Below are 22,783 nucleotides of genomic sequence, written 5' to 3' on the forward strand. Positions count from 1 at the left end.
GCCCCTGGGAAACACTGATAAAAAAGTCTTAAAGAATAAATCTTGGCATTAACTCCTTGCATAGAATTTCACTGACTGAATGAAATGCCTTGTGCATAGCGGTCTTAATAACACACACTGTAGTAGTTGCACTCACTGTGTTTGGCTATATTCTCATGAGTCAATACCCATTCATCATCTCCCAGTCAACTCAAGTCTTTCTAGTCCCGAGGGGGCTGCCCTGACAAGCAGCCAAATTCGATCCTTCTGACTCTGAGTCTGCTGTGACTCAGTTTCCCTCCCTGTTGCACTTCATACCCCACTCCCAGAGAGGGAATGGCTGTTCCTATCCTTTCTTACATTTCAGATTCCTGGGAACTGGAATAATTTACTCTTTTCTTTTTAAAAGATTTTATTTATTATTTATTTGACAGACAGAGATCACAAGTAGGCAGAGAGGCAGGCAGAGAGAGAGGGGGAAGCAGGCTCCCCGCTGAGCAGAGAGCCCGATGCGGCAGGACCCTGGGACCATGACCTGAGCTGAAGGCAGAAGCTTTAACCCACTGAGCCACCCAGGTGCCCCTGACACACGCTGTTACATTTGTTTCAGGTGTACAACATAGTGATTTCACTTCTCTGTTCCTTATGTTAGGTTCCCCACGAGTGCAGATCCCATCTGTCACCACACAATGCCATTACAGTGTCATGGACTCTATTCCCTATGCTGTGCCTTTTATTCCTGTGGAATGACTTAATATTACTTTACGAATTTCGTGAGTGGAAAGAAGGCACAAACCAAGGAAGAAAGACGGAAAGAAGAGTTACAAAAGTTGACAACAGTAGTAAGAAAGTTTTTTGGTGTTGTTCTTACACCGAATTCTTGAAAGAAGTAATTTTATGAATGCTATCAGATACTAGTTAAAAGCACAGACTCTGTAAACTGAATCAATTCTGAACTTCACTACCAAATACCTGTGTGACCTTGGTATTAAATACCTTATTTAATCAAGCTTTGCCTCAACTTCCTCATCAGGAGAATGGGATTATTGTAAGAGGGGTGTGTGTGTGTGTAATGGCTATATTTGTATTAGCTATTATTATCAAATGCTCTCTAGTTCTCAACTACCATAACCAGTTGACAGAAAAATTGTGCTACATAATTCTCTTCTCTTGTCAAGCTACTTCTCACTAAGATGTTAATAATTAATACTTTCTCTCTCCTAGGAATACCCATAATTTAAAAGCAAAGCCAGGGAAAGGCAACGTTTAACTCAAAGTTATGTAAGCTGCTAACAAGGGAATTACAGGCATCAACAAGCCAAATGGGAATATATTATCAGATGGTACCTCCTAAAAATACCTGCTCACTAAGATTGCCCCTGCAGGGGTGACAATAACGTGTATGTCTAAATGTCTTTAAACGGTATGCCACATTTTAGGGGTGTTTTTTATATACACACATGTGTGTACTTCTCAGAGGAAAAGATCAGCTTTCATCAGATTCCCAAGGGACTATGAACTAAAAGTAGTTAAGAATCCTTGCCCTTTGGGTGCCGTGGCTCAGTTGGTTAAGTGACCGCCTTGGGATCAGATCATGATCCTGGAGTCATCGGATCGAGTCCCGCACCGGGCTCCCACCTCCATGGGGAGTCTGCTTTTCCTTCTGACCTTCTCCCCTCTCATGCTCTCTCTCAAATAAATAAATAAAATCTAAAAAAAAAAAGAAAAAAGAATCCTTGCCCTCTAAGCTCTTACTTAAATCCTTACTCTGTTCATATCTAAGAGATGCACTTCTATTTAAACACGCACACGTGCACACACACACGTGCATACACGCACACACGTACACACACAGCAGCAGCCTAGTTCTGGAAGTACCTCTGAGAGGTTCCAAAGAAGAAAGGCTCATTTGTAAAATACTCCTCTCTTTAAGGTGTAAGGCCTCTTCCATTATTCTTCTATTGTCTGATGCTGTTTTCTATTTTCCTTCTGATGAAAAAAAGACATGTAACCTAACATAAACACTTTTCTCAGGCCTTAAAAGTTCTTTGAAGCATGGTGTTAAGATGCCTTGGTTACTCTATCTGTATCATAACTTCAATTCATTACTGCTCTACATGTGTTTCTCTCCCAGTTTGTGATTATGACCAACACAGTGATAAAGATCCTTGTGCCACCAAGCACACCTGCATTTATGTACTTGAAACAAATTCTAGACTTGGAATTTCTGTGTCAAAAAGGTTTGTTTTTCTTATTTAAGTCTCAGTTATTTTACATCTTAAAATACCATTTATGTTTTTATTAAAGGAAAAACTTAATGATATATTTCCAATCTTATAATGTGGAAGTTTTCAAATATTTAAAGAAAATTTATGTAAGTCAAAATCAACCTCTTTTTTTTAAGATTTTATTTATTTGACAGACAGAGATCAGAAGTAGGCAGAGAGGCAGGCAGAGAGAGAGGGAGGGAGGCAGGCTCCCTGCTGAGCAGAAAGCCTGATGCAGGGCTTGATCCCAGGGTCCTGGGATTATGACCTGAGCTGAAGGCAGAGGCTTTAACGCACTGAGCCACCCAGGTGCCCCCTTTTTCCTCCACTTAATAACCAGTATTTATTAAATAACAGAATTTCTGGTTAATTTGACAGGATTTTCAGCTTATATTATTAGAATGCTCTTCTACTGGTTATCACAGAGTTACTTTAAATCTTGGGTTAAAAAAAAATCTTGTGTTAAGTCTTTTTTTTAAAGATTTTATTTATTTATTTGACAGACAGAGACCACAAGTAGGCAGAGAGGCAGGTGGGTGGTGGGGATGGGGGAAGCAGGCTCCCTGCTGAGCAGAGAGCCTGATGTGACCAAGACCTAAGTGGAAGGCAGAGGCTTAACCCCCTGAGCCACCCAGGCGCCCCCCAAATCAACCTCTTAAACACACACACATATACACACACACACACCCCTAACATACACTAATTTACAGAGACAAAATCAACAATGTACCATAGTGAAGAATTTCCTCTTTTTAACCACTGGGTGTCCCCTGAACTTTATGTTTCTAGCATCTGGGCAGTAATCACACCCAAGGTGTATCTCAGCAAGCTCCTGTCCTTATGGCTGGTAGTAGGAACCTTCATTATCTTTTAAATGAATCATTTTAACATTTATTAGTCATTCAGCTTCCTATTCAGCTTTCATTATTCAATGAACTAGATGTCTGGTTTCAGAATTTACCAAGTCTATTCAGTGTTTTAAGAAAGCACACAAAAAAATAAGTAACAAAATTATATTCAGTGAAGCAATTTTTATCCCAAGTACTGAGTGAAACCAAAATTGGAAGGTGAATATGAAAGCATTTTAGCCTTCAGTTTCCCATAAGATAAATGTGTTTCTTCAAAACCGTATTTGCAGATTTCAGATTCCAGAGTGATATATTTCTGGAACGTACTGAAGTCCAAAAAATTCTGCTCCTTGAGCTCCAGTTAGCCCACTTAGGAATCAGAGGCTTGATTCACAAAAGAAAGAGCCAGGGGGTGGGAATCCTGATGTGAATAACCAAGCAGAAGACTTCAGTCCTAATGATTAAGATAAACATATCTTTAGAATTCACTCCCGAGTTCCTTCCAAATAACGTCTCTCGCATCTGTTATTATTCGACTAACAAATGAATCCATTTACCCATACAACTGACAAACAATCCAAGAAATCTGTACCATGGGATGCGTCTTGGCCACACTTATCTTTTTGTATAAATAAACACTCATTCCAACTCCCTTTTCCCCCCTTTATCAGATGTTCAATACATAAAACGATGTACATTCAAGAGTCATCAGTGCAGAATCTCCACTTGCTCAGCACCCTCATAATCGCAACAGTAATAGCTCCAAAGGGGACAAAAGAAATCCCAATCCACAATCAAGAGCCCTTCCCATAATTGGGCAATTATCAGCCTGGACCTTTCTTCCAGTCTTCCCATTGACAACACTGCAACATACTGGTCCCTCTACCCTTTCAATGGCCTCTTCTTGGACTTGTTCACTGATTTCTCCTTCCCACCTCCCCCACACAGGCATTTATCAATATGTGCTTTTGCTTTCTCTCTTCGCTCTCTCTATGCTCTTTTCTTCAGTAATTTCAACCAAGAATGCTGGCAGTGAGGGTAAGAAAGGTAGATAGCATGGGAGCTTGAGCAATTTTAAAGGACATATTTTAAAACCGTTTATAAGACTGAGCTAATATGTAGTCTGAAGAGGAGTTATTAAGCAAAGAGTAAAAGAAGGAAGAGCTGTAGGGACAAGGTCCTAGGAAAAGAAGGAAAAAACAGGATTAGTACCTGCCTCTCCAACCAAAAGCACCCACATGATCCATGACTCTTTGAAACTACAGCACTCATAACGTGCTTCAGAGTCACGCCATCCCACAACATGGCAGAGCAAACTTGGGCCAAGGGGCAGGGTGGGGAGATCCTCTTAAAAAAAAAAAGCAAAGAAAAAGAGAACAAGAACCAGGAAAGAAACGCTCACATGTACCAGGCTCGTTGTTAAGCACTCTGTAAGAATTATCTCAGGGGCGCCTGGGTGGCTCAGTGGGTTAAAGCCTCTGCCTTCAGCTCAGGTCATGATCCCAGGGTCCTGGGATGGAGCCCCACATTGGGCTCCCTGCTCAGCAGGGAGTCTGCTTCCTCCTCTCTCTCTGCCTCCCTCTCTGTCTACTTGAGATCTCTGTCTGTCAAATAAAAAAAAAAATCTTAAAAAAAAAAGAATTATCTCAGTGTTACTCAAAATGTGCTCAGAAGACCATTGACATAGAGCCATCTGGGGTAACTGGTAAAAACAAAACAAAACAAGAAGCAAAAAAAGCAACAAAAACCCTGATTCGTTGACCCTACCTTAAACCTGTTAAATCAGCATCTCTGAGGATGGGGCCAGGTGTCCAAATTTTTCATACTGTCTCTAAGTGATTGTTAGGTATGTTAATACCTGAGAACCACTGTGTTATTTCATGTAACGTCCTGGGAAATTAGGAATAGGGAGTTTTTAATAATTTTCTATGATACTAACACAGTGCTCTATGCATTTGCTAGGCATTCTGTAATAATGTTGATTGAAACATACAAGACTTGGTGATGTCACCTTTCCATTAAGTTTTGCTTTCACTAAGGAACCACTTTTATTTTATTTTATTTTTTTAAAAGATTTTATTTATTTATCTGACAGAGAGAGACACAGCGAGAGAGGGAACACAAGCAGGAGAAGTAGGAGAGGGAGAGGCAGGCCTCCCACAGAGCAGGGAGCCCCATATGGGGCTCGATCCCAGGACTCCAGAATCATGACCCAAGCCGAAGGCAGACACTCAACAACTGAGCCACCCAGGCGCCCCAAGGAACTGCTTTTAAAAGGCTATAATGAGCTATTATGCTCATTGTTGTATGATAAAAGGTTGTTGACTTTATGATAAGAATCACATATTTATCAGTTCTCAGATGAAACAGCTCTTTTGCTATGGGCATGATTTCAGGTTATTGTCCCTTTTTAACCAGTCATGCCATTATCTTTGAGAAGCTAATAAAATCTAAAGAGAAGAATGAAAACAAATACATACTTTAAAACGGTATATTTCAGGAATAATATTAAACAATCTGTCCATCAGGTTTCCAGGACTTATGATTTACTCTGAGGCCAGTAAATTTAACTTACATTCAGTTCCTTTGCTATTTTGTTAACATTTGATCCCAAGTCCATAACAGCTTTTCAGAGACAGTTCTGGTGGGATCTAAGGTCTTAGGTAATTAGATTCATAGATTCAAAGTACAATAATGAAGGGGAAGTTATGACTGTATGATATAATGTTGATATATTTATATGCTCACTGATAAAGGCAAAGTACTTATTGTTTTTATTAGCCATTTCCTATCCAATGGTATAACAATTTTTATATCACAGATGCTTAATTTAAAAAGCACACTATTTTCATCATCTTTACTAAAGCTCTAGCCTTCACTTCTGATGAAACAATTCATTGAATGATGATGTGTAAGTTCTCTACTTTCTAGCTTTTGGCATAGGTTTCTGGGTTTTACATGCAGTTTTGTGGGTTTTGTTTTGTTTTGTTTTGTTTTTAAACAAAACAGCTACTGAACTTAGTGAACTACCAAACTTCCTTCTTTAAATGGGAAAGACTCTGCAATATATAATCAACAAAAGAATTTGCATTCTGTCCCATCCCATGGCTAGAAATCGATAAGGGGCTGACTTCTATGGCCATGCAAGCTAAACCAAAATAGGAACAATAATTAAATAAAACATTTCAGGAAGAAATTAATAGAGAGAAACAGATACATAGGAACATCCTGCCAATTTTTCAAATTGTAAGAACAGCAATAAAATTGCATATGTGGCAAGACAGGAAAAACAGGGTTTATAAAAATAAAACCAGGCTGCCCTAGACATTTTATTTATAACTCTAAAGCCAGAAAAATTAGAGAGCAACAGATATGGAATTTTGAGGGACCAGAACTGCTAGCCAAGGATGTTGTACAATTTTGTATTTATTTCTTGTGTGAAGTCAGCACCAAAGCATGCTTAGATCCACAGACTCAGAAAACACCATTCATGTTCCCTCCCTGAAAAAATTCTGTTAAAAAATATTCTAGTCAATGAAGAAATAAATCAAAATTTAGAACTAAAAAAAAGAGGGAAGGGGCTGAAAATGAGGAAACTGCAGTCCAAAAGAATCTCTGGTGCCTCCCTTAGTTTGACCTGCCACATCAGGCAGGCAGTTGGATTCTGGCCTGGTTCCTGGTATGGGTGTCCCGGAGAGCCCAGCAGGATTGCCTTTGGGGTACATCTCTGGCTTTGCCTCTTCCTGGGCACTGGGACATGAGCTTACACAGCCACAGTCAACTACCTACAACTACTATGGACTCTGCTGTCATGACCCATAATCCCTTAAAATGATGTACTACTCTTCCAGAATTTTCTACTAACAGCTATACCACTTGCTTGTGGGAACACTGTCCCAGAAGACTTTTTGAAGTATGTGTTTCTCCCTCAAAAACACAGCAACAAAATAAAAACCTGATTAAATGCCACACTAAATACCAAGATACCTGAATGAAGATTTTCTTAAGTCACCCACAATGATAACTTTTTTTTAATGATAACTCTTTTTAATTGGTAAGACTGATCTTTCACAAAAGACATTATTTTTTCTAGACCCTCCTAATGACATTTCTTTGTTACCTCAGCTTTAGCATAAAATATACAGAGAAAAAATATGTAGGGAAACACACCAATGAAGAAGTAGTGGCCATCTCTGTAAGTGCTAGAATTCCAGATGATGGTATTTTTTTAAATCTTCAGTATTTTCTCAATTCTCTTCAGTGATTGTGTTTTAGCTGTATAAAGAGTTGCTAAACTCAGGGGCTCCTGGGTGGCTCAGTCAGTTAAGCACCAGACACTTGATCTTGGCTCAGGTCATGATCTCAGGGTGATGAGATGGAGTCCCACACTGGGCTCCACACGGGGCATGGAGCCTGCTTAAGATTCTCTCTCTCCCGGGGCACCTGGGTGGCTCAGTGGGTTAGGCCACTGCCTTCGGCTCAGGTCATGATCTCAGGGTCCTGGGATTGAGTCCTGCGTCAGGCTCTCTGCTCAGCAGGGAGCCTGCTTCCCCACCTCTCTCTGCCTGCCTCTCTGCCTACTTGTGATCTCTCTCTGTCAGGTAAATAAATAAAATCTTAAAAAAAAAAAAAAAAGATTCTCTCTCTCCCTATCCCTCTGTCCCTCCCCATTGCTTGTTCTCTCTCTAAAAAAAAAAAAAGTTGCTAAAATCAGTATATATATTAAGTATGAACATATGATATTTTCGCATTAATTTAAGAATACACACAAAATTTCATAGCAATAGTTACAACTAAGTGGTAGATTAGGTAATACTGTTTTTCATAAGTACATATTGCATTTGTGATTAAAAAAAAAAAAAAAAAAAAAAAGACTAATTGGGGAGCACCCGCACAGCTCAGTCTATTAAGCCTCTGACTCTTGCTTTCTGCTCAGGTCATGATTCATGGGTCCTGGGATCAAGCCCTGAGTTGTCCAAGTTGATCAAGCCCTGATCAAGCTCTGCAGAGCCTCCAAGCAGAGGGGATTCTGCCTGGAGATTCCCTTCCTCCGCCCTTCCCACCCTGCTCATGTTCTCTCTCTCCCCCTCTCTCTCAAATAAATAAATAAATCTTTAAAAAATAATAATAAGATAAAGACTAATTCCATTGAGAGAAAAGGTATTAAAAAAAAAAGACTAATTCCATTAAGAGAAAAGGTATAAAAAATGTTGGAGTCATTCAATATTTCACGCATTTTAGGAGGAAAGGTAAATACTGAAGAAAAGAATGCCAACAATGCCGTTATTGATGGTGAAGAAAATCTGCCCCGTATCTTTTCCTCTAAGGTGCAATTTCTATTGTCTTGTATTTATAGCTCCTTTTCTGTGCCCCTAAAAATATGTTATTCAAGTTCTTATAATTGGCTCTGTAAGATTGTGCCCATCTTACACTTTAAATTCCATTCCTCAGGCTTTCACTGAAATATGTTTCTAAAATGCTCACAGTCGGGGCACCTGGGTGGCTCAGTGGGTTAAGCCTCTGCCTTCGGCTCAGGTCATGATCTCAGGGTCCTGGGATCGAGTCCCACATCGGTCTCTCTGCTCAGCAGGGAGCCTGCTTCCCCCTCTCTCTCTACTTGCCTCTCTATCTACTTGTGATCTCTCTATATATATCAAATAAATAAAATCTTAAAAAAATAATAATAAAATAAAATGCTCACAGTCCCCCAGCGAGGCCAGATGTGTTAGTCAAATACTTTAAGTAGACATGATGCAGGTTTGGAAGCTGCTCCAGTGTCTTTAAAGGAGCTGGTGTTAAATGTTTCCATTTTTCTTTTTCCTGCTCTAGTCATTGTATTTTTGGCTTTAGTTAGTCAACGCAACTTCTCATTTTATAATTCCTCTACATCAGAGGACAAAGCCAATTCACAATGACTGGTACAAACAAATCAGAGAATTCGTTCCCCTAGACACTTATTCTCGTCCTTCCTCAAGCATTTGTATTGCAAATGCAACATGATAAATGGTTAGATTCCGTTCAAGTTGCTGCCAACTTCTTAGGATCATCTTAGGATCATTAGTGCATAGGGGTCAAACACCAAACAAGTAAGAACTATTTACAGTTTCTGGAGAGAAAGAGCTCTCATTTTCACCGAAGTGTGTTTACATATCACAATATAATAGTGGTTCTTACCTTACCCTAATCATTTTTTCTCCTGGTTCTATCTTCCTTAAGTCCTCCTATGTATCTTTTCTCTTGAGCTTCCAAATAAAATGCAGCAGAATAATAAAGGGAGAAAGAAAAAAAAATACCAAGAAGTAGCCAGGAGCCTAGAAAGCCCATTTTCAAACTGACTTTGCTTCAAAGGCCTGGGTTTGTCTTTGGAAGCTGAACCAACGTATTTGCATACTATGCTATTTAAATGCTAGTTAAACTTTGGAAGTATATACTAGTCTACAAATGGATTGCCAAAACCCAAATGAAGCTTCTGGATCTCATTTCTTGTTCAAGAGAGAAGTAGGTAATGAAATATTTGGGAGAAGGGGTTAGTTTCAGGAAATCTCTCGGTAATTTTGAGAAGGAAAGAGGATGGTAACCAATTGTGGTTGATAGGTGGGGCAGATAACAAACCCAAATTACACATGATTTTGTAACTGTGCGCACAAAGACTAAAATAATGTCTAATGCAAGATGGTCTCCTCCAATTCTCTCCAGGGCCACAGTATCTCACCAAGGACTAATTTGTATGTGACATAAAGAAAGAGATTCTGGGCACCTGGGTGGCTCAGTGGATTAAAGCCTCTGCCTTTGGCTCAGGTCATGATCTCAGGGTCCTGGGATCGAGTCCCACATCGGGCTCTCTGCTAGCAGGGAGCCTGCTTCCCCCTCCCTCTCTGCCTGCCTCTCTGCCTACTTGTGATCTCTCTCTCTGTCAAATAAATAAAATCTTAAAAAAAAAAAAAAAAGAATAAGAGATTCCCTGGAGACAGACTGTACTAGAAATATGCCTTGACTACCAAGTCATCCCACCTGCAGGTCTGTCTACCCTATCAGATGAACACGGACAGAATCTGAGGAGAGGACGAACAATCTTCAGTCTCAAACTGTATTGAATCTCTGCAGTGATTTATGCCACAGGAGTGGGGAAAATCCTCTGTCCCCTCTTCACTTCTGCTGGCTGGGACAGAGGAAAACAGACCAATCTGTCCTGGCTCGGCACCAAGTACAAGAGTTATAAATCTGAATTTCTCAGAAGTGTTGTGAAACAATACCAGAATTCCTTGAATGGCTAATAAAGAAAAAAATTCCTTCTTCCTTTCTTTGAGGTGGAAGTTCAGCCTTTGGTTTTAAACTTAAAGTGCAGTCGGCCTCTATTAACACAGGAATCTCAAATTATGTCCCCTTGGCTGCATTTATAACAGAGGTCCTTATTAGTTTCCTCATGCCCCTTATAAATATGAAAATAAGATACTTTTTAGCCTAGTTAGGAAAAAAAAAAACCAAAAACAACCTAACACCGGGCTAGCAGTTGCTGCCTAAACCAACAATGCCTGTACATTCAAGATGTAATATCTGGGCGTTCGCATAATAACATACTCGGTGACATATGAACTAGCCGACTATTCATTTGACCACAATAGAGAAGATTTCCTTTTTTTGTGTGAATAATTTAATCTCAACTAATATTAATAGAGAATAACATCCAAAATTATTATTTAGAGATCTGGAGAATAAAGAAATATTATAGTTTTGAAATCATAAATTATTTGATAGATAACTTATCTGGGGATATATTTAAAAGGTGGGGTAGAGGGCGCCTGGGTGGCTCAGTGGTTAAAGCACCTCTGCCTTCGGCTCGGGACATGATCCTGGGGGCCTGGGATGGAGCCCCGCATCAGGCTCCCTGGCTCCCTGCTTGGCGGGAGGCCTGCTTCTCCCTCTCCCAGTCCCCCTGCTTGTGTCCCCTCTCTCGCTCTCTTTCTCTCTCTGTCAAATAAATGAATAAAATCTTAAAAAAAAAAAGAAAGAAAGAAAGAAAGAAAGCATTTCTAAAAGTTCTTTCCCCGGGAACACTTTATTTTTTATTAATTTTTAAGGAGTTATATTCTTGAATCAAAACTTAGTTACAACTAAATTTGCCAATATTCTAGTAGGAGCTCTCTGCAACCTCATTATCTATTTCAAGATAGAATTCACAATTAAAAGCAAGAGAAAAGGAAAACCCAGTATTGCGGGAATTACCTCATCTGATCCTTTCTTTTCTCCTGACTTGGAAGGCGATCCACTGGCTTTTTCACTGACATGCTGCAGAAATATAAAAAGAAAAGAAAGGAAGAAAATGTTTAAAAGAAGGAGGTAATACAAGGTAATATAATAGTGACTTTAATCCCGAACGGCTAAATACGTAGCCTGTAAAGACGAGGACCCCTTTAATCTTCCTTCTGAAAATGCTGATAAGCCTATAGTGACAGAGCTGGCTTTCAAAATCAAGAGGAGCTACAGACATTCATTTGGAGTGTAGAGAGTCAGTCTGTAATTAACCAGACACAGACCTGATGGTGCTTCCAAGGCGGCATCTCGTCTCCTACAAAATGCCTCACGCAATTTTAAAGCCCAAATTGTCAGTGTGGGAGACATGTGGTTCCTCGTGGAGTTGTGGTGTCTACGGACCATGTGGAGCCTAAAGCCATACTTAAGCCCCAGTTCAGCAAGGGCTCAAGGGAGGACCACAGCTTCCAAGTCGGCCATCACTTCTGATGGTTCTTGGGAATTCCTCGGAGTTCTTCCTCGGTTATCTCCCAGGAAGACAAACCCTGCAGGGGTAAGACCATACCCGCAACTTCTATTTATTATGGCTTTTTGATTTCGTTATGCCCAGAAATAGAATTATTTTTCTCAGCAGTGGGAGTGAAAGCAAGTATTTTTATGTGGCACATAAAATCTTCAAGTAGCTAATACAGTCATTTGCCTTGATGATAAGATAAAATAAGCCATAAAGTTTATTTACTTTTTTTGAGAAATTTAAAAAAAATATATGTTCCTGAAAAGGTTTACAAAGAATTGTTTCATTTCTTGCACATTGTGGGATATGCAAGAAAGTGGGAAAAAATAACCTAAATATGAGGAAATAAAAGTTCACCATTGAGTTCAATCCCAACCATCTTCAGTTAAGCCAAAATACAAAATCATACAACATTCCCTAAAGCAAATCATAACCTGGGTATGTAAGTCAATAGAATTATTTGAATTAAGAAGAGTGGTAGTAACAGTAATACTAATAATAATAATTTATATCATTCTTTATTATTTACTACAATACAGATTCTTATTTGATACCAAAAAAGAGGCTCATGTGATTTTTTAGGGATGAAAAAACTAAGAATAAGAACTTACTGATCTATCATAAGGACACAGACTTAGTGAATGGGAAAGTTTGCATAGCAGGTTTTCTGACTGTCACTATTCCATGCTAAATAGAATAAGGTAATATTTTCTTTAGTCATATCAACATGTATTTTAATTAAAACAAGAATCCAAGAAATACCAGACACATGGAAGAAACCTTGTATTAAGAGCTCTCTGTATGAAAAACTAGGAGGAAATCACTTTCATATATCGAAAATTCTTCCCAAAATGTAACACTGTCATGGATCAGTGAATGGAATCCACTCATTGAAAAACCCCCAGGTTTCAAGAGCTTGGTGAATGAAGCCCAGTACAGGGCCCGTTTCACCTTGTCCCAGTCCACAGTGGAGGGCAATCAGTATTGAGTAGTTAATGAATCTGGAAAAAAAAAATCTAAAAGCCCACATATGTATCAGTGCTAGATGGTGAGAGCTAAGTTTTCGAAGATTCCTGAAGGCCAGACTAGGGGGCAGAATCACTCACCATATGCAGACAGAATTTAAGAGGAATGGATCTACAGGGAGAGATTTACCTGATCTGTGTCTTCCAGAAGTGGTACATTTAGAACACTATCACACTCATTATTAATATCTTCAGATCCCTATCTTTCAGATTAGAGGCAGACAGTAGCAACAAAAACATGCACTGTTTTACGGAGCGTACTGAGTGCCTCCTTCACTCCTCGAGAGCTATTAGTAGTCCACTTTGGAAAGGAAAAAGCTTAAAGAGGCAGTTGCTCTTGTCTGCTAGAAGGTTCCCTGCACTCCACAAAGTCTCCCTCTGCTTCCTGCTCCATGGCTAATACACATTATGTCCCACGGCCATACAGTAAATGTGCAGACAGCCCTTTCTCTCTAAAATTTAGGTATATAGATGTTTCTCTTTAAAAATTTTTAAAAGAGGCCCCTGTATGGCTCAGTCCTTAGAGCATGTACTCTTGATCTCATGGTCATGAGTTAAAGTCCCACGTTGGGCATACAGCTTACTTTTAAAAATGAAAAAGAAAAAAAAAAAAGGTTAATAAAAATAAAAGTTTTTGGAAAGTCATTTCCTGGGGGTGTTCCAAAATTTCAGTCCCACAGATTAACCAACACTATCAGTTACTTGTTTCCATTTAAGTGCTCAAAATCCCTCAGATGATGTAGATTCTCAATAGTTTGGGAGGGATATACATGATAAATACTTTTTAAAATGTTCAGTTAGGGGCGGCTGGGTGGCTCAGTGGGTTAAAGCCTCTGCCTTCCGCTCAGGTCATGATATCAGGGTCCTGGGATCGAGCCCTGCATCTGGCTCCCTGCATCTGGCTCTCTGCTCAGTGGGGAGCCTGCTTCTCCACCTCTCTGCCTACTTGTGATCTCTCTCTTTGTCAAATAAATAAAATCTTTAAAAAAAAATGTTCAGTTATAATGACAACTTAGAACAAATATGTACTATAAGGATTGGTATTTTGTGATTTCTAAAGAAGTATTTGCTCTCAGTAGAAAGCTTTTTTTTACAACATAAAGAAGTATAATGACATAAAAATACAAGCAAATGAGAACATTTTTTAGGAAACTTAGGGATTTTATCTTCCTGTGGTTTTTTTTTTTTAAGATTTTGTTTATTTATTTGACAGGTGCCCCTCTTTCCAGTTTTTTTAATCCAGTTTTTTTTAATCCAGTTTTTTTTTTCTTTAAAGTAGGCTCCACACCCAACAAGGGGCTTGAACACATGACTTTGAGATCAAGACCTGAGCTGAGATCTCAAGTCAGATGTCTAACCAACTAAGACACATAGGGGCCCCAACCCACCCTTTTATTATAAAATTTTTCTAACACACAGAAAAATTAAAAGAATACTACAATGAGTACTGATATTCTTACCACTTAGATCCAGTAACTACTAAGATTGTTGGTACATTTGCCATATTCGCATATATTATGGACGGATGTATCTCTCTATCTGTATTTGGATATGTACCTGCATTTGAAAGTAAACTGAGGGTACCCTACAACTTTATCCCCTAACCATTTCACTAAACATCTCCTTAAATTGAAGAGTTTTCTCCAAGTAACTCCAATATCATCACTTAAGAGACTTAACAAGAATTACCTAACACTACTTAATTTCTAGTAAATAGCAACTTTATGAATGAACCATTGCCCTGGCCATTTTTCAGGTCTTATTCAATATTCGGCAATCTATTAGCAATGTAAAATCAGTTATATCTTTTCCCTGAGAGATAGTCAAAGTGTCTGATTTTTTATTTATTTTTTAAAATTTATTATTATCATCTTTTTAAAATTGGAGTATAGTTAACTTTGTTAACTAATTTTAGTTAAAATTTGAGTATAATTAATTATGCCATTACGCATGGCATAATTACGCAATTTCTACATGACTGAGCTGATGCAATGAAATATTTGGGAACGATTAATGTCAGATTCCATCCAGTGTAGGAAACATGCTGCAAGAGGCAAGAGAGAAAACTCTGTCCACTACCACGCGCAATGGGTGGGGTGGGGAGAGGTGAGAGAAGCATGGAGAAGGAAAGCACTGCTAGGTCCAGAAAGAGAACCACAAAACTGGTAAGCCCACAGAGGACTTTTCTGATGAGGGAAAGGAAACCAATGTGTCCCAAGCTTCTACTTACTCTGTGCTAGCCTAGTGCTCACCACTTCCCGTACGAGATCCCCTTCACTCCCCACAGCAGCTCCAGAGGTACATACTGACATCTCGTTTACAGATAAAGAAATCGAGGATCTGAAGGTGAGGTCCTCCTCCATCATAACACATATCCGTATTAAATTCTACCATCCAGAGACTGAGCTACTCTGGACCCTAATGAAAAGCTGGCAGAGATCGTGGGATTCACATCAAGAAAGACTCAATCCAGTGCTCTAAAGTGAAAACTACAAACCAAAACAGAACCTTCGGATTCTGAAACTGGTTTGCTTTACAAAATGAATCCAACAGCCCTGTTTGGGGGTGCCTGGGTGGCTCAGTCCTTAAGCATCTGTCTTTGGCTCAGGTCATGATCCCAGAATCCTGGGATCCAGCCCTCCATTGGGCTCCCTGCTCAGTGGGAAGCCTGTTTCTCCTTCTCCCACTCCCCGTGCTGTGTTCCTTCTCTCACTGTGTCTCTGTCAAATAAATGAATAAAATCTTAAACAAAACCAGCCCTGGTTGTAAATTCAGTCCTGTATTAATTAGCTGGAGACGGAAAGACAGGAAGCACAGGATGCCAACCCTAATGCAGTAGAAACTGCATGTGGAGAATAAGGCTACAGAAGACAGCCAACGCATGCAGTTAAGATGAAAGAGGCAGGAGTTCAGAAGCAGGGAAAAAGCAGACACGGGACTCCACCATCTTCCCTCAAAAAGGAATAATATTCCAAACTGTTTTCAGCCCCGTGGATCACTGTGTGTTTGGCAAGCAGAACTGCCCTCTGTCCTCATTGGAGGAGAAAGATTTTTATATGCTTAAAATCTTCTGCCACAGCAACCCCACAAATGAGTGAGGGGGGTGGGTGGTGGATCCAGAAGAGCCAAGAGCAGTAGGACCAGCAGCCTGTGAGCGCCCCCCAGCGGAAGACTTGTGCTAGTGAGCCATTTGGGCACCCTTCCCCCACTACCCACATGCACAAGGGCATAGTAACACAGAAGAAAATAAAAGTAAACTTCTACACATATATAAAAGATGGAAGACAGAAAAAAAAAAGTTTCAACAAGTGCAAGCCCAACTGAGAGAGTACAAATGCTGTGTGCTTCTGAAATACCTTTGCTTCTTAAAAAAAAAAAGTCAAGAGTTCTCTTTTAGGGGATGACAAAAACATTCTAAAATTAAATAGAAGTGATGCTTGCACCACTCGTGAATACACCAAAAAAATATTGAACTGAACTGTATGTTTTGGTAGGTGAATTCACAGTTTGTGAATTACATTTTAATAAAATTGTTTGAAAAAACAGTAAAGTTTATTTGAAAACAACTCAAAAATTTTTCTTCTTCAACTTGCAAGCAAGGCCACAGAGATCGGTATTTCCATGTCCAGTGAGAGTTGTGGCAAAATCATGAAGCAATAAAAGGTTATCTTGGTGCCCTCTGGACTTTCCTCATAACAACAGAGCTCAGCTGTACACCATTGCATATGGTAAGAAAAGTTCATTTTGGGGCCCTTCTCAAGGTCAGAAAGCCCTCATTTAGCAGTGGGTCTCATTCTTCAGTGTAGATCACAAGCACCCGGGACCCTTGGAAACACTCATGCCAGAGTGCAGGAAATTATTTTGTCTAGAGTTGGGCGCTAGCATCGATGTATTTTCCTAAGATTTCCCAGCTGATTCTAATATGCAGCCAGGACTGGAGACGACTGGTTTTGAGAGGAGATCTGTGGGCACGGTGACAGGAAGCAGAGGGCTCTGCTCTTCAAACCACCCCACTGAGTTGGCATCCCTAGGGAGATTCCCCTGGTCAGGCAGGCTGGGGCGGCTCCTGGGTAAACTCTTGATTGCTCAAGAAAGGAGCACAGTGCCCTGTGTTCACACGAGCATTTCCTGACTAATTCTGAGCCTTGCCCTATTTATGGCACATTGTATCTTCCTATCTGCTCATTAGTCTCGATTTTCTTAGTTTCTTAAGCAAACAAGTTAATACTTTATACTCTCTTGCTTACTGATTCCTTCATAAAAGTATATTTTGTCTTCCCAACCAGAGGGTAAGCTATTTTCTTATTTTTCTGGTCCTGTGGTAGAGGAGTGACAAATACTTCTTGACTGAATGACTGTTATTTCCATAAACCTCTCAACACTGCCTGAGAAGTACTTTTGCTCCGTTCAGGTCAGTAAACTAGATAAAAAAGAAAGAGTCCTCCCTCCTCCCCCCCCCCCCCAAAAAAAACAGCTTGAAAAATTAAAAGACAACATGTAAATTGGTATTTCCTGCAAAATCACTTAATATTATTCTTGTGTGTATTCTGCTTGCTAAAACAGTAATGTTCAAGCAAACAAATAGAAGGACCAAGACATAAAGTTGGTTTTGCTTTAAAACCATCTCCCTGGAGCAGCTCTGGGCCTTTCTACCCTCAGGTAAATTCCTTGCCCTGGGGCCCTGCTCCGCATGCTCCCTGGACCAGGGATATTTGGGATGGATGGTCTCAGGCTTGGGAGACAGAGACAGGAGAATGGAGGTGGTGAGAGGGTAGCCTTTCCCCTTCCTTTTTGCCTCTGGAAGGCTCTGTACTAATGTCTTCTGCAGGAAGGGCTAGCTGCAGTTGGGAGTTTCCACAGGGAGATCCAGCTCTCTGCTAGTCCTTTCTGCATGGAAATGATAGCAGCTTCCTGAAATTTCTATCTCTGGGTTGCCTCACCCTCCCCAGTTGGCTTTCCATCCTCTTCTGTTACCTGGGTAACCAATTCCCTGCATTCCATTCTCTGACAAACTCGGATGGAACAGAAAAAGCTTGGATGTGAAAGGCTATGTGACCTTGGGCAAATAATTTAAACTTCTTGTTTTCTACTTGTAAAATGAAGCTAATAGTACATAGCCCAGGGGCTGACATATTTCTGAAAGGAGCTGATGTTAATGATAATGAGGAACATGGCCCATTGCCTAGTTCGTTTTAAGAATATAATAAAAGTTATTCCACTCCCTTGTTTTTCTCTGGCATCAACAAGATTGTGCTGAATTATGAAACAGTAAAATGAATAAGAGATGTAAGCAAAGGTTTAAAGGTTTCATGTTCTAAGATTATAAATGTTAGAGCAGAGAATTTAGTTTCTTATTTTTTCTAGGTACAAAGCAACCAGGTTCATCTGATAAATATGAGTTTAGTACTTTGTCTCTTATGGTTGTATATATATATTGGTCTCACGTTTCCACATTACATCTAAGGAAACAAAGTGCACAGCGAATAGAGAATTCCTTTTCCAAACCATCCATCCAAACTAGTCACAGGCATGACCCTTAAATGTGCAATTCCCCATTTTTAAAATACTTTGGGGGGCATGCCTGGGTGGTTCAACAGATTAAACCTCCGATTCTTGATTTGAACTCAGGTTATATCTCGTGTTATCAGGGTCTTGAGAGCCAGTCCTACATGGGGTTCCAGGCCGGATGTGGAACGTGCTTAAGATTCTCTCTCTCCCTCTCCCTCTGCCTCTCTGCCCCCATCACCCATCCTCCTTTTGCACTCACGCTAGCTCTTGTGCACGCTCTTTGTAAAAAAAAATAATAAAATAAATAACATAACATAAAATTAAATACTTTGGAGCACAGAGTGTGTGTGTGTGTGTGTGTGCGCGCGCACGCGCATGCACATGCGCGCTGGTATGTTGGTGGGGCTGGGAGTTAAATAATAATAAGAAGAAGTAATATTGTGTGGCACAATACTACCATGTGGATAATTATTAAAGATGATGGGTATATGAAGAGTTCATTAACTTCTTTGATAAAAGGTTTTGAAAAAGTTAGAAGCCTCTTATCTGAAGCATAGGTATCTCCCTAGAGTCACCTAAAGGCAGTATCTTAGCCATTTCTCTTGGTTTTCACACTAAAAACTCTTAACTCATAGAGAAGAACAGAGCTGATTTATTTTTAAAAAGTTGGTGAGTAGCTACCATGTGCTAAGTATTGTATGGAGAACAATTACTCAAGAATATAAGTAAATAAATAAAAGGTCTGGCCTGTTAATACATGGTATCTTTCTGCTCCTCTAAAAACATTTGTTATCAAATTCTAAAATTATAGGATAATTTTCTGGGATTCTCATATAAACAACACATATTAAGGATTAACTGCATGGCCATAATTCTGAAATCCCAATGTTTCTCCTAAACCCTATGTATGCTTTTTCCTAACACTTGAACATTCTCATGGATAAGTCAAGATGACACCATTAAGGGCATGCTCCTTTGGTCCAGTTTTCAGACATAGCATCGATTGCCTCTTTGCCAAGTTCAGCTTCTGGGATTTACCTGGAGTAAGACTTTTCGAATTTTCTCGAAGTCAGAGATGCCATGAGAATTTCAACAGTTACTTGTTGCTTTTGGAGTAGTCATTAGGATGCACTTGTGATTTTTCTTTATGAGAAATGCACAGTTGCTATGCCCATGGAACTCCTTACAGAGCCTGACACATAGCAGGTGAACAATAATTACCTGTGACCATAATTGGCCTTTATCAAATCATTTTTGTGTTCTGTAAGTTCTCAGCAGTCAAAATGAATTCCATACTTTTTGAAGGAGACTCTAACCATAGATCCCTTTCTCCCTGGGATAAATGCCTCCTCCAAATGAGAAGACTACTTACATAAATAGTGTTCATTGGATGGAGTTATTTCACATTTTCTTAACTGAAAGACACCTGATACACTTTTATTTTTACAATAGAATATGAAAAAAAAAAAAAAAAGCAGGGTGCCTGGGTGGCTCTATCAGTAAGGCCTCTGCCTTCGCCTCGGGTCATGGTCCCAGTTTCCTGGGATCAAGCCCCACATGCGGCTCCCTGCTCAGCGGGGAGCCTGCTTCTCCCTCTGCCTGCTGCTCTCTCTTTCTCTCTGTCTCTGACAAATAAGTAAAATCTTTAAAAAAAAAAAAAAAAGAATATGAAAAGAGAGGCAACACAGATACTTGAACACAGTGCTATGTATTCAAGCAGATATACATAAGCCAAACAGAGATTTATTTTGAATGGCCTTAGAGTTTTCACTTTGCAAGATATGTGGAGTTCTGGAGATAGATGGTGGTGATGGTGGCAGTTCAGTTGGAGGAGCGCGCAACTCTCCATCTCGGGGTCTGGCTTTGAATGTGACACTGGGTGTATTGAAGATTATTTGAACAAATAACACTTAAAATAAATGTGAATGTACTTAATTCCACTTAACACTTACAAATAGTTAAGATGGAAAATTTTATGTCGTGTATATTTTACCACCATAAAAGTTAAACAAACAAATAGAACAGAACCAAAAAATCTCACGCAAAAGAATAGAATAAAGACAGGCTGCTTAGAGAAGTCTTGTCTTCCACCTGACAACCTGCTCAGAATTAAATGCCTCCCCACCCACCTTAGAATCTCAAAAGGCCACCCGTGTTTCCACCCCAGCAAGCTACATCATTCTTTAAAAAGTGCTTGTAGAATATAATTTACTTTCTGGGAAGTGCCAAAACTGATTAGATAACAACCTCAGATGATACTCTCAATTTAAAAGTCTTATCTGCAATGGGAAGCAAACCAGTTTCGAAACAGCAACCAAAAGGGCAAAGTTGTGTCTGACCTCTATTCTCCCAGACTCTCTGAAGCCTGTGCACTTTTTTCAGAGTCTGTTATCTGCATTTCTTACTCCTAAAAGTCACTGCAACCAAGTGGTTTGTCCTGCCATGGAAGGCTTCTGACATTCTTCCCGGACTGGCCACGATGATGGGGCCTCCCAAATGACTGTGCTCCTTGATCATGCCACCCGTGGGCTCATGGCTCTAATTAGACTAAGAAACATCTTTAATTAACATGGCCTAATCAAGTCTACTTATGACTCATTCCTGATGTCAACCCATTTACTCTCCTTCATGCTTCATCATTATTACAATGCTCATCAGAAGTTTTTCAGATCTAGCTTTTTGAAGTTGTTCTGTTGGTTTCTTTTTCTACAGCCACATAATTCTTTTGGAAGATGAGATCAATGATATTCAGTGTGAAAATATACACTGCAATGCGTTTCACTGACTGGCTTTATAGGCAGCACTCCCTTAAACAAACATCATAAATACATCTTTTAATTATTTTATCTTATTCTGCCTAGATTTTTAAAGTTAGGTCATTCACAATCTTTTTCGGTATTTAAAGGATCTTAATAAAGATATTTTAATTATAGGATTTACTAGATATTTTAATTATAGGATATACCAGAAGGATATACCAATAATTAATATATAAATGTATACTATTATATATATTAATATATACCTATATAGAATATGTTTATGTACATACACATACATATATGTATATGATACACATGATTAAAATATATATAAATCATATACTTATATAGTATATAATTATTACATAATAGTATATAATATATGTAAATAACACTATATAATTATATCATACAGTATATCATGCTACATAATTTTATTACATTATATATCATATTATTGCATATTGTAATTTATATTACATATATGTGAAATACGTGTGTTATAAATTGGCTCCGTGGACCTTTAGAGGATTTATGGGTGAGCTTTTGTGCATTTGTGTGTGTATTTTGCTAAGGGAAAATGGTCAGTAGCTTTCATTTAATTCTCAAAATGGTCTTTGATCACCCCCTCATAACTATCAAACACACAAAAATGCATGGCTAGAGGTATATTGTCCAATACTATGTCATAGTATATTGTCCAATACTATAGCCCTTAGCCATTCATCCCTTTTGAGTACTTGAAATGTAGCAAGTATGAATTACTATAAGTATAAAATGAACACTGGATTTTGAAAAATTAATATAAAAAGAAGATCTAAAATATATCAATGGTCTGTACTTTGATTATATGCTGAAATGATGTTTGGAATATAGCAGGTTAAATAAAATGTATTATTAGCATTAATTTCACCTGTATTTGCTTTTGTTAATGTGGCTACCAGGAAATTTTAAAGTATATATGTGACTCTCACAACATTTCTTCCAGATGGCACTGGTTCGGGAAGAATCAAAGCTCATCACAGACAGTTTGCTGATTCTAAGAGGCAAAAAATTTTATAGTAGTTCCCAAATTGAATTATGAGAGATTTTAGCAAAATGACAGACTACACCTAAACATAACAGGGTTAGGGACGCCTGGTTGGCTTGGTCGGTCATAACCTGCCTTTGGGTCAGGTTATGATTTCAGGGTGCTGGGACTGAGCCTGCACAGGGCTCCCTTCTCAGCAGGGTGTCTGCTTCTCCCTCTTCCTCTACCCCTCCCCCGCCACTCATGCTCTCTCTCTTTCTCACATAAACAAAATCTTTTAAAAAATTAAAAAAAAACAGGGTTAAAAGCACTGATTTAAACTACTTTAAACATTCCAACATAATTTCCTTTAGAGAATCATGAATTTGAAAAGAGAAGTCTGATGTTAACTATGAAATACTGCCACCCATATCTGCAGATAATTCACGTGGTGCTTTTGATAAGAACCTTAGGACAATAATGACTCAAAGCAAACTTTTGCTTTCAGCATATAAATAAGCTGCTACATTTTAGAAGCCCAGGAAATGTAATGAGAAACAATTACAATGAAATATCTAAAGGGAAACTGAAATTTCCAATCATTAGAAGTATATGGGTACG

General features: G+C 39.1%; 1 protein-coding gene across 12 annotated transcripts in view; it reads right to left on the minus strand.

The window, feature by feature from the left end:
* The window catches only part of CAST (calpastatin), a 111,238-nt gene that overhangs the window by 86,654 nt on the left and 1,801 nt on the right, over positions 1 to 22,783 (minus strand). For 11 of the 12 annotated variants that reach the window (XM_045999846.1, XM_045999845.1, XM_045999844.1 and 8 more), the window contains exon 2: positions 11,318 to 11,380. In XM_045999846.1, coding sequence (XP_045855802.1) covers positions 11,318 to 11,380 — 63 coding nt within the window. Of the gene's footprint in view, positions 1 to 10,244; positions 10,247 to 11,317; positions 11,381 to 22,783 lie in introns of all 12 variants that reach the window. The other variant, XM_045999856.1, reaches the window with a different exon arrangement.

This window comes from Meles meles, chromosome 3 (assembly GCF_922984935.1).
Source record: "Meles meles chromosome 3, mMelMel3.1 paternal haplotype, whole genome shotgun sequence".
Classification (NCBI taxonomy): Eukaryota; Metazoa; Chordata; class Mammalia; order Carnivora; family Mustelidae; genus Meles; species Meles meles.